General features: G+C 46.0%; 1 protein-coding gene across 5 annotated transcripts; it reads left to right on the top strand.

Moving 5' to 3' along the window:
- Position 1: 1 nt before the first annotated feature.
- On the top strand, positions 2-12,150 carry LOC108606588 (AF4/FMR2 family member 4). Of its 5 annotated transcripts, none has more exons than XM_017996820.1 (12): positions 2-109; positions 1,147-4,013; positions 6,026-6,497; positions 6,556-7,241; positions 7,309-7,573; positions 7,637-7,831; positions 7,890-8,462; positions 8,627-8,956; positions 10,591-10,745; positions 10,813-11,342; positions 11,399-11,586; positions 11,660-12,150. In XM_017996820.1, the coding sequence occupies exons 2-11, from the start codon at positions 1,162-1,164 to the stop codon at positions 11,572-11,574; spliced, it is 6,234 nt and encodes a 2,077-aa protein (XP_017852309.1). In that variant the 5' UTR covers positions 2-109; positions 1,147-1,161; the 3' UTR covers positions 11,575-11,586; positions 11,660-12,150. The 5 variants fall into 5 exon arrangements, with proteins under 5 accessions (XP_017852309.1, XP_017852308.1, XP_017852307.1 ...); XM_017996819.1 differs by lacking the exon at positions 2-109 and adding an exon at positions 504-935 and having other exon boundaries at positions 7,893-8,462; XM_017996818.1 differs by lacking the exon at positions 2-109 and adding an exon at positions 504-935.
- Positions 12,151-12,282: the final 132 nt, after the last annotated feature.

Below are 12,282 nucleotides of genomic sequence, written 5' to 3'. Positions count from 1 at the left end.
ATTTGTACTCGGGGGAAAAATTCCGTTTAACTAAGTGCAACGAGAGTGTTGTTTAAATAAATGATTTATTAACAAATTACAAGTACGCGACAGTAAGCAGCATTTTTGTGTAAGTTGTACGCTCTAAAACATAAAAACAAACTTGGATTAAAATTGAGAGAAAAGAAAAAACTAAAGGCACAGGATTTGAGGCACTTGTCAATGTGTATATACATATGTGCATGTGTGTGTGTGTGTGTGTGTTTTCATAATCGGTGGGGACAGGGTGGGCACACTGTCAATGTGTGTGTGCGTGTGGATATTGCTTTGCTGTTCGCACTCGCACTAATACATTTGCTCCAATTTCGGCTGTTTTCACTTTTTTAAAATTTAAATAAAACAAAACTTGCCTATTTTGTTAATCAACTAATTGCACTAGTGCTAGTGTAATATGCAATATATAAAAACACACATATACATGTGTACATAGGCTTAAAAGCAAATTAAAAAGAAAATAAACTGCTGTCAGTCAACAACTACACACACACACACACACAAACACATATATATGCATACGGTACGGTAGTAAAAACGAAGTAAAAAGAGCGTAGCAGTGCTAAAGGGGGAAACAGAAAGAGCGAGAGGCAGTAGTTGTGCACAAACGTCCACGTAAACTTTTAACGCCGAGTGTAATATTTATTATTGTTGTTCTTGTTAGATTATGACAAAGAGCATACAATAATAAAGCGTACAACTAAAAAGCTACAAGAAGCAACGGTATATAGCAAAATTAAAAAAAAAAAGCAGCGCATAACAAATTGGCAACTATTTTTCTATCAAGCACATGTGCATGTGTTTGTAACCAAGCTCACGCTCCTCTGGCAAACATGTCTTGGTTAAAGCATCGAGCCAAGCAGCAACAGCAAGATATGCAAGATCTTAAAACAAGTGCACAGGTAACAGAAAAAAAAGTAAAAAGAGAAAGAGAGGCAGTAAATGATAAATAAATGTAAGAAACAGTGCACAGCTGTCAGTTGTCAGTGTCAGACGTGTTTTGTGCTTTGGAGCTTGGCTGATGAAAAGCGCTGATTTAACGCTATCAAATTAATTATAAATATAAACGAGTAGAACGTTTTAAATTAATTACATTTCACATTTATATTGCAGTTTACGCACTGCAACATGTTGCACAACAATGCCAATTGGCCGCAGCAGCATCATGTGCCGCAACAACAGGACCATGCCCAGCAGCAGCAGCAGCAACTACAATATCATCAACAACAGCAGCAGCAGCAGCCGCCGCCGCCAATGCAGCAATATGCAGCACAGCCACAATTGCTGCAAGCTACGCAACATCACCAACAACCACCATCACAGCCTATGACAATGCCACAGCAACTTTTGCAGCAGCAACCACAGCAAGCGCAGCAGTCTCAGTATATAGGATTTAACGATTATTTTGCGCCAAAGGCGCCAACATTGCCGCAACAGCAACACCAGCAGCAGCAGCAGCAGCATGTCTATGGACAACCTATGGAGCAGTCGTACTATCAGCCGCAGACGCTGCAACCAGCAGCAGAACCAGATGTATTCGATAACAACAATAGTGCTGCTAAAAATGATGGCTGGGATGATTGGGGCAATGACTGGAATGAGAACAACAACAACAACAACAATAGCAACAACTTGAGCAATAGTCTCTACAATAATGAGCCAGCACTGCCTGCACCCAGCATTGTAGATGATGCATTCAGTGTGCAGTCCAGCAGCAATTGGCATGCCTTTAGCCAAAGCAACAATAACAACGTTAACAACAACTTGGAGAGTGTTGCTAGAAAGCCTTTGGAGCTGCCACCGCTGCTGTCACCAGCCATGGAACAGGTGCCTGTCGAGCCAGAAGTAGAACTGAATGCTATAGTGCCACCTATGGCATTTCAAAATCAACCAGCACCACCAGCAGCAGCAGCTGCAGTTGCAATGCCAGCAGCAATTGGAGTGCCGCCACCAGCAGCAGTTGCAATGCTAACGCCACCAGCTGCATCACCAACAACAGTTGCAGCTCCTCCGCCATCAGTAGCAGCAACAGTTGCCATGCCACCAACAACTTTAATTCCTGGCACAGCTGCTGCTAATCCTTATAAGCGTGCGGGACCCAGCAAGCGTGTTAATATTTTGTCACACGCGCCAGCAGCTGCTACTATTATTCCAACAGCAATACCCGCAGCAGCAGCAGCAGCAGCAACCGCACCAGCTATGATGCCGCTTAGCTTGCTGCAGCCCAACTCGGATCAGCTGTATGAGAACAGGGAAGTGCTGCTAGCTGCGCCCAATGATGAGCGTGCGCAGTATTTGCAGACCAGTCATCTTTCCGATCAGCCCGAGGACATTAGTGAGGGCAACTGGGAGGCGGATAGCTTATTGCCACCGCCGGGCTTATCGCGCCTTGTGCTGGGCCAACCAGAGCTGCTGGAACAGCAGCGTCTGGTGACGGGCACAGAGCATGCGCCGAGCAGCAGTAGCAGCAGCAGCAGCGGCGGCGGCAACAGCAACAACATGAGCAATACGCTGCATATGGCAGAGCGTCAAGCTGATGGCGAGGATACCTCGGAGGGTGAGCAGCAGCAGCAGCAGCAGCAGCAGCAACAGCAGCAACATTCACAGCAGCTGCAGCAGCAGCAGCAGCAGGAACAGCTACATTATCTGCAGCATCAACAACAGCTGCCGTCAGTGTTGCAGCAGCAACAGCCACGTTTGCTGCAAGAGCCACGTGAAGTTGTGTTGGATGGTGAAAATTTAGAGGATCAGCGACCAAATGTAGCACCACTAGCCATGCAAATGCCAACAGCAGTAGCTGCTGCAGCAATAGATCTGGAACCAGAATTACAACAACAGCAGCAACAACATCACCACAGCAACAATAGCCATGCGGGTGGCATCATCGAGTTGACTGCCAGCCCACACATGCGTCCACGTCCCAGTGCCTCGCTGGACATGGAATCGGATGTGGAAAGCGAGGAGGAGCTGCATTTGGGCGATTCCCGCAAATCACACGGACGACGCTCCTACAACAACAGCAGCAACAACAACTATGAATGCGAAACGGAGGATTCGGTGCGTGCTGCTGCTGTCGCCTCGAGCTCTGCAGCTGGCACTGCTGCTGCTGGAGCTAATTCAACGCTCAATGATAGTCACAATAGCAGCGTCAAGTCTCAACGCAACGAGAGCAAGCGACGTCAGGAGAGTCAACGCACGCGTGACGGCGATCGCAGTCGTAGCGAACGAGAGCGAGAGCGGGACCGCGACCGGGAACGTGAGCGCGAGCGCCACAGAAATTCAAACTCAATGTGGGAGCAGCACTCGCGCCGCTCGCGTTACAGCAACAATAACAGTCAAAGTCAATATGATGGCGAGTCCGATGGCGGCGATCAAGCCTCGGCACAGGCGGCAAGCGATGGTGGCGGCGGCGGCGGCGGACGCAGCAGCAAAACGCGACGAGATCGCCGCAGCGCTGGTGCAGTAGAGGATGACTATGAGGATTATGAGCAGCAGCCGCCGCCACGCAGCAGTAGCCACTATCAGCCTGGTGTGCGTCGCGACAAACAGCGCAGCAGCCAGCGTCGACGTGGCGATGCTGAGCGCTCACGTCGCCATTGGGATGGGCCACGCGACTACGAGGAATATCGCGGCAAGAGCTCGCGCAACAGCGATTTGGAAAAGGAGCGCATTGGTGCTAGCACTGGCGGCAGCAGCAAGCGTCGCAACTATGATGCCTATGGGAATCCTGGTGCAGCCTACGATCCTTACAGCATGTACGAGCAGATGAGTCGCAATCCCCAGGCCTATGCGGATATGTATGCCAAGTTCTATGGCCAAATGATGAACTCCATGACGGCGGCTGTGAATGCTGCAGCGGTCAAAGCGGCTGTCGCCTCCAAAGCCTTGCCGCAGAATCAGCTCAACTTGATGGCGCCAGCAATGGGTGCAGCGGATGCAGCGCAGCTAAGCGAAGTCGCTTTGCAGCGCGAGCGTGAGCGGTAAGTTAAATGATTAGGCATATATAAATTACATGATCTGGGCTAAGCAGAGTGTGCTCCCAATGCATTGGGAGGTGCAACATTTTCACTTTCAGCTACAATTTAATTACTTTAGCTGCTAACGAGTCTACACTTTGGGTAATTTAAATTTTCCACTCCATACTCAAATCGAAAAAAACCTAAAATTTACAAACTTAATTTCCACGTATTTGAATCATAACTCAAACTTGAGGGATAAATAACTAGCACGAACGCTAGATGGCGTCAGAAGAAAAGGGAAACATATTTATGCGAAACTCTGCCTAGCCCAAGTATAACTTCGGTTTAATCGAAGTGCTTTGCAATTTAGTTACTTGACTTTACTTAACCTCTCAACTTATTTAACCGGGCATGCTGTAGTTACTTTTACTTAAAACTTTTACTTACACAGAGACAGACAGACAGACGGACACGCTTGCTGTCGCTGTCTGTCTCTCTCTCGCACTGTCTCCATGTCTATTTCTCTAATTTTTAGTGACTAAAGAGTTAACTCGTTATATTAACATTGTTGAGCTAAAAGTAAAGCTAAGCCTCCAGTGGCGCCAGCAAACTGTTTTTGTTCTTTTGTAGCTTGAATAATTGCTAACCAAAAAATCCACTGGGTAAAAATTATATTTGTTGGAACCCAAACCACTCTCCATCCACAAACACCAAATACCAAACCCCTAAACGCTGATATTGTCAACTCGCTACTGTTTACTCGCTCGTTGTGTTCTCTCTCTCTCTTTGCTAATACTTGTGTATTCCTTAAAAAACAAACCCAAACAACAGTTGTGTTATGTATCTCTCTCTCTCTCTCACTCTTACACTCTCTTGGTCTGCTACTAACCAAAAGCTACAATTAAATTAATAACAAATTGCAATTAATGTTTTAATGCAAACCAAACCGCTGTCTTCCGTTGCTAATGTCTTTTAACTTAACCTAACAACGTACAAAACAAAAATCGTCGCAATTTGCAAAACTCTGCACCTGCAACTCCTCTAGGTACACTCATGCATACATAACACAAGCCAATGAGTATCATCGTCGTCGACAACAGCAGCAGCAGCAGCAGCAGAGCAATCTCTACGTGGATTTGTTGAACACAACATTTGGCGATGAGAGCATCAGTCTATATGGTAGCGAATTTCAGAGCGGCCGCAAACCATTGAACGCCGCCGCCTACGGCAGCCTCAGCAATCTGCACAGCGACAATGGCAATGGCAATGGCAATGGAGGAGGAGGATATATGCATTACTATGCAGGCTCGGAGTGCGGCCTCGATATCAGGTGGTCACCACAAAAACCAAAAAACAAAAAACTCTCATCTACTCTCATAGTTCACTCTCTGAAATTCAAAATTCATACAAATTGGTAGGCGCTCTCTTCTAACCAAATTCTCTCTATGGCTAATACTGTTTGTTTGTTCTCTCATATACCCTGGGGCTGCTCTCCAAATGAAGCAAAACATTGTCTACTAAAAACTCATTTCTCTCTCTTTGCTGTTTGGCTGTTTTCAAATCTCTAATGCCTAAGCTTGTAATATACTAAGTCAGCAGCATTTAGCATTATTTCTAATAATTTTAAGCGCTGTCGGCTGTGGCTTTTTCCTCAGATATAAATTCTATAGCTTATTTCAAATGAGGCCTAATGAAGAACTCAACGGATATGTAAAAAATTTAGTCTACAGTTTGCTGTTCAAGTCAAGAGCAGAGCAGAGCAGAGCAGCTGGACATGCAAATTATGTACAAATCAATTTAAATATTGTGACTAAGACCCAGAGTTAGTCTCTCTCGCTTGGTGTGTGCGTTTCTCTGGGTGAAGCAGGACGTTTTTTTTTCTATTGCTTTGCATGCAACTTTGTTTTTGATATTTGATTTGGACATTTTGAAAGAATTTTGTTTGCCTGCCGGTGCTAACCACAACAGTTATAAATAGCCTAATTGACTAAGCACTAAGCTGTAACTAATTATTCGTTTTTATATTCATGCAGAGCTGCTGCTGCTGCAAGCAACTTTGGCGCAACGCAGGCAGCTGACTCAAGTGGAATAACGACAGCGATAACCACTACGAATGCCGCACGGCCGGAGCGTCGACGCACTCCATTGCTATTCAATCGCCCGCATGTGGTGGCTTCTTACTCGATGAGCTTGCTGCTGCGCGTGCGTCCGCGTTATGCGGGCCGTGGGCGTATACGCAATGAAGTGGATGTGGCGGCGCCGCGTATAAAGGATGCCAGCAGCAGTCTGTTGCGTGCGTATCCGGGACCGTTGCAGGGACGCAAGCTGCACAAGGATAAGATCATAAGCTTCTGCAAGGAGAAAATACGTTTGGGACCGTCCAGCGCCTGCAGCACGCTCTACGCCACGCAGAAGCAGCCGCAGGGCCACACGAGTGTTGACAAATATCGCGCCTCGCATGCGCTCATGTGGGATCTGCTTATACTGCTGTTGCGTCAGAATGGAGTAAGTGCGCCCAACTTGAGCCTTAAATGTCTTACTCACTTACACTTTCAATTGCCAGGTTATTGCGGACACAGACGTTGGCGATTTGCTGCTGGAGAATCAACGCGAGTATCCTTATGCACCTGAAGCAGATGCTGATGCTGATGCAGACTCTGGCGATGTGCCAGATGTTGATGCTGCTGATGCTGATGCTGATGCTGCGGACAACAATAATGCGGCTGCTGCATCAGTTGCTGCCGCTGCTGTCGACGAGCAGCTGCCGGCGCCCATGTCGGAGCAAGCAGCAACGGATCAATTTCGCAGCTATGTGCTGCGTGGCAATGTGGAGGAGGCGCTGCAGTTTGCCACCGATCATAACCTATGGACGCATGCCTTCTTTTTGGCCTTGTACGAGGATCGTTATGCATTGACCGATGTGGCGCACAAGTTTCTCAATCGCGCCATCAAGCCAAACGATCCGCTGCAGACGCTCTACCAGATGAAGAGCTGCAATACGCCCGCCTGCGTTAGTCAGCTGCGCGATGAGCAGTGGGGCGATTGGCGTTCGCATTTATCCATACTGGTGACCAACAAGTCGCGCCAGCCGGAATACGATCGCAGCTCAGTTGTGGCCTTGGGTGATACGCTGTTCCTGCGTGGCGACATCTATGCAGCGCATTTCTGTTATCTGGTGGCGCAGGAGGAGTTCGGACGCTATGATAGCGCGGCCACTGAGCTCACGACGCTCAATGGCAATGTGCCAAGGTAACACAGTTAACTGCGTTTCAGCCAGTTAAATTAGCTGCTAATCGAACTTGTTTTTTGCTTGCAGACTCATCTTGCTGGGCGCCTCGCACTACAAGCCGTTCAATGAGTTTGCCAGCAATGAGGCGATTATAATGACAGAGATCTATGAATATGCGCGCTCGTTATACGACAACAAGTTCACCATTGCCAACTTTCAACACTACAAGTTCTTGCTGGCCACGCGCATTCTGGACTATGGGCAACATTTCCGTTGCACCAACTATTTGGAGCAGATTGCCAAGCACATAGATCTAAAGCCGCAAAGCTATGACATCGATTTTATCAATCGCGTATGTTCTTTGACTAACTTGAGACTGCATCTGATGTTTAATATATTTCTATATTCATTTTAGGTGTGCAATTTGGCTGAACGCTTGCGCTATCATGATCCTATATTGATAAATCGTGTATCCTTTGCCAGTCCACCAGCTGGCAGCAATTTGATTGCCGATGCAGCAGCAGCAGCAACAACAGCAGCAGCACCAGCAACGACAACTGGCGCTGAGGAGAAAGCTTGGCTACGTCAGCTGCGCAGCTTGACCGCACAGGTTTGAACATCAATTTGTAGCTATATAATGCACAACTAATATTTGTTTATACTTGCAGCAGCCACAGCAACATACACAACAACAACAACAACAGCAGCAGCCACAGCAGCAGCAGCTGCAAAGCGAAATTGATCAGCAGTTTGTCGATTTAAATAAACAAATGAATGCGCTTAATATGCAATATGCAGAGCAAGAGACGCAGCAGCAGCAGCCGCCGCCACAACAGCAACAGCTACAACACGAGCAGCAGCAGCAGCAGCAACTACAGCACGAGGATATTGCAGCGTATGAGCAATCAAACGATCTTGGCTATAATACGCCAGCTGCATACGCCCAACAGCAGCAGCAGCAGCAACAACAGCAGCATGCAGATTATAACGATGCGAGCTTAATGCAGCCGCCAGCGCATGAGCAAGCCAACGATCCCTATGCGCTTGCTTACCAACAGCAGCAGCAGCAGCAGCAGCAGCAACTCTATGAACAGCAGCAAGCCAGCATGTATGCGCCTGTGGAGCACGCAAGTGAAGCCTTCGAGCCACAGAGCAATGCTGCTGCTGCTGCAGCAGGACAATTACCCTTGGGCTATGAGAACTGGCACAACAACAGTGGACAGCAGTCGTATGGCGATGAGGTAAGCACATGAATTGCAATTGCAGCAACAGCAGCATTTAAGTTTTGTTTAGTTCGTTTTTAAGTTTTAGCTTTAAGTTATTTTTATTGTATTTGGTTACACTACGCACTGAAAATCGCAAAACAATTAAACATTTTATCATCACAACAACCATTGGAATGCAGCTGGCCGAAATGGTAAGCCATGAATTGCCTGCGGCTGAATTGCCGACGCCGCCGCCGCCACCGCCAGCAACAACAACAACAACTTTTGATAATCAAAGCAATCATAACAATCGCTTTAAAAACATTGACCTGAAGCTGTGCGCTGTTGGCCAAGCTAAAGACAAACGTAAACTGCTGGCGCACAAATTGGAAGCAAGCCTTACAGACACCACAACAACTGAAACAACAACAACAATAGCAGCAGCAGCAGCAGCAGCGGATATAGCAGAAACAGCAACAGCAGCAGCAGCAGCAGCGTTTACAAGCACAAAGGCATTTAATCTAAATGATGTAAGTAGCATTATAGAACTAAATAAACGACATAATGCTACCAGCAACAGTAACAGCAGCAATCAGCAGCAGCAGCAGCAACAACAACAACACAGCAACTGCTTTAGTTTATTAAACAAACGCTCAAGCTTAGCAAGCGCTGCGCCTAAAACTTTAACCACGCCCACACGCTTTATAGCTGCCAAGCCAGCCATAGCCAAGCCTGCAGCCCACACAACAACAACAACATCAGCAACAACAACATCAGCAATTGTCACAGCAGCAACAGCCTCAGCGACAGCAGCAACAGGCGGTGTTAAGCGCGTTAATTTCGATTTGCCCAGCACCATAGAAGAACAAGAGAATGAAGTGGATACTGCAGAGGATATCAAGCAGCAACAACAACAGCAACAACAACTGGCGCTAGCAACAGCAGCAGCAACACGCAGCAATAAGCAGCTCTGCAAGCCGCTTATAGTTTTCAATGGCACTTATCCCATAGATATGCCACTAGCACAGCAGCAACAGTTGCTTGTACAGCAGCAGCAACAACAGCAGCAGCAGCAGCAGCAACATGGTCGCTATGATGCCGAAGCCAATGCAGATCGCAGTCAGCTGAAACGCTATCGCTATCTTATGAATAAATATGTCATAGATGAAGATGCTGAAGGCGAAGAGCTGGCAGAGGAGGAATACGATGAGTATGAAGACGATGACGATGACGAGGATGATGATGAAGATGATGATGCAGCATATGCTGAATATTATATGCTGCAGCCAAAGCAAAACTTTCTTGCCGAATTGGGCATAATACAAACACCAGCAAAAAGAACAGCAACTGCTGCTGCAAAACCCGCTGCTGTAGCAGCAGCAGCAGCAACACCGCAGCATGTGTGGAGCATGGAGGAGCTTATAGCTAATCCTGCCATACCCTTAAACTATAAGAAAATGTGCTCCGAAGTGGAGCAAAGTCTGAGCAAATTTGAGGCATATTTAGATGCCAAGAAGCAGGCGAAAGTGGTGCGAACCTTTGATATTGATGAGCCCACAGGAGCAGGATACGAATTGGCAGCTGGCTCTGGCTCTGGCTCTGGCTTGGCGCGTAGCTCAAAGAAGCAGCTGTAAAGCAAAAATACATAAATATATGCTAGATGTAAATACAGTGGGGCAAAGCAGCAATTTTTTTTTGAAATTTGAATAGAAATAAATGCATAGAATTAAATATTTCAATACAATTCGTTGCAGTTGAGTGCTGGCAACAACATTTTAGTATAATAACTTTAGCAACTAAATTTGAGTTTGCTAAACATTACTAAGCTTAAGCTACACATAATGTAAACAATCATTTTGACTGCGCCAGTTTAACTAATTTAGTCTTCTATAACTTCTAACTAATTAATTCATACATATGTATATGTTTATGTTTATGCCTCTTATTCTATCTCTCACTCTCTCTCTCTCTGTGTGTGTGTGCGTGTGTTGTTTGATTTTGCCTAACAAAATAAAAACCAAAACTAATAAAATGCCATTTCTTGAACCTTTCCCAACAAACAAAAAAAAACTAAAATGATCAACGCGCATTTTTCCATACGTTTCAAATTGTAAACACTACACAACAACAACAACAACTAAAACAAAAACAATAAACTGTATAGCAGCAGCAAGTGCGTCCTACCATATCCATGCCCAAATCGAAAAGCTATGATGATGATGACAACAACAGCGCAGCTGCTGCTGGCGCCGCTGCTGCCAGCAACAACAACAACAAGCAGCAGCAGCAACAGGGCCTACAAGCCGCTGGCTTGCCTGGGTAAGTTTGCCAGCGCTCTCGCTAACTGTTTATGGCATGGCTAACACTTTTCTTTTTGGCCTTGCAGCTCGCAGTCTAATCAAAACGCTGGCTGGTTTGGTGGGCTATGGAATAAGTTCTCTTTGAAGCCCAAGAATCAAATGATCTTGCCTGATGATAAGAATCCAACAATTGTTTGGGATAAGGAACGCAAATGCTGGACCAACACTGAGGGCAATGCTGAAGATGCGGAAACCTTTAAGCCGCCACCAAAGATGAGCGATATGGCAATGCCAGGAGCAGCAGCAGCAGCGCCGCCGCCGCCATTTTTAAATACGCTGGGCAACATACCAACACCCAATTTGCAGTTGCAGCAGCAGCAGCAGCAGCAACAACAACAACAAGAGTTGCCAAATGTTAATCTTTATGATAATAAGGTTGACTACGATTATGCCAACTATGCAGAGCAGCAGCAGCAGCAACCACAGCAACTACCACCACCACAACAACAGCAGCCACAGCAGCCGCAGCAGCAGCAGCAACAGCAGCAGCCTTTGCCAGCAGCAGACGCACAGCCCAAGCTGCAATCCAACATGTTCAAACTTAAACGCAATCGCAGTAAGTTTGCCAATCAACTTGACTGAACGCTGTTAGTAATGTCTCTTCCATTGCAGCGTTAAAGAACTCTTATGTGGATGTGTTCAATCCCTCAGGTGCGCCCATGTCGGCACCGCCACAAACTGTGCTGGCGCCCATGATGGCACCACTAACTGTGCCGCAGGGCGGTTACTTTGTGCCTGGTGCCATGCCCATGCAGCAGGAGCAACAACAGCAGCCGCCGTCGCAATAGGCAGCAAGGAATGTAAGTGAGAGTTAAGGGGATGCTGCTGCTCGTTGGAAGTGATATCATGCTACTTCTTGTTTCTCTTCTGCAGCAATCGGAGCTATACGTAAGGAAAACAAATCACAAGCGGCGCGCAAAACACAAACCATACACAAAAATACGATACACAAGACCAACAAGGCAGCAATAACAACAACAACAAGAACAAGAACAACAACTACAACAGCAACAACATGAAGTAGCACATGGAAGCTCTAGCAACAACAACAACAACAAAAACTCACTGCATGCTGCGCCTTAATGAATTAAAACCATGTCTTAAGCTTAAACTTATATTCCGTGCTATCGCTGTCTCTCTCTTATGATAAATTTACTGTCTATCTCGCTCTTTGCCACGTTGTCTTTTCGAATTTCGTTCGTGTATACGTCATTGTAACTGTTAATTGTGCGCGTTTAGCAAATATTAATAACAAATTTATGTACGCTTAGCAAAATATATATATATATATACCTACATGAATGTAAATCAAGTTTGTTTATCAGATACATTATTGTATTTATATACTTCTTCTTCGTGTGTATGTATGTATGTTGCCAAGCTGTTGCATTGTTTATACTTTTAAGTTGTAAAATTTTGTTGAAAACATGCAATTGTAATTGTTTATGCTGTTTTTTTTTTTGTCATTTTTTTTTTTGTGAGTGTGCATACGTGTG

The sequence above is a fragment of the Drosophila busckii genome, chromosome X (genome assembly GCF_011750605.1).
Source record: "Drosophila busckii strain San Diego stock center, stock number 13000-0081.31 chromosome X, ASM1175060v1, whole genome shotgun sequence".
Taxonomy (NCBI): Eukaryota; Metazoa; Arthropoda; class Insecta; order Diptera; family Drosophilidae; genus Drosophila; species Drosophila busckii.
Note: the sequence above shows the minus strand (reverse complement) of the source record. Positions and strands in the feature narration are given on the sequence as shown.

Excerpts from the sequence above, each read along its gene's own strand:
- LOC108606588 (XM_017996818.1), top strand. The coding sequence starts at position 867 with ATGTCTTGGTTAAAGCATCGAGCCAAGCAGCAACAGCAAGATATGCAA. Across the intron at positions 4,014-6,025 it reads TTGCAGCGCGAGCGTGAGCG|AGCTGCTGCTGCTGCAAGCA; the intron begins GTAAGTTAAATG and ends ATATTCATGCAG. Across the intron at positions 8,957-10,590 it reads AGGCATTTAATCTAAATGAT|CAGCAGCAAGTGCGTCCTAC; the intron begins GTAAGTAGCATT and ends TAAACTGTATAG.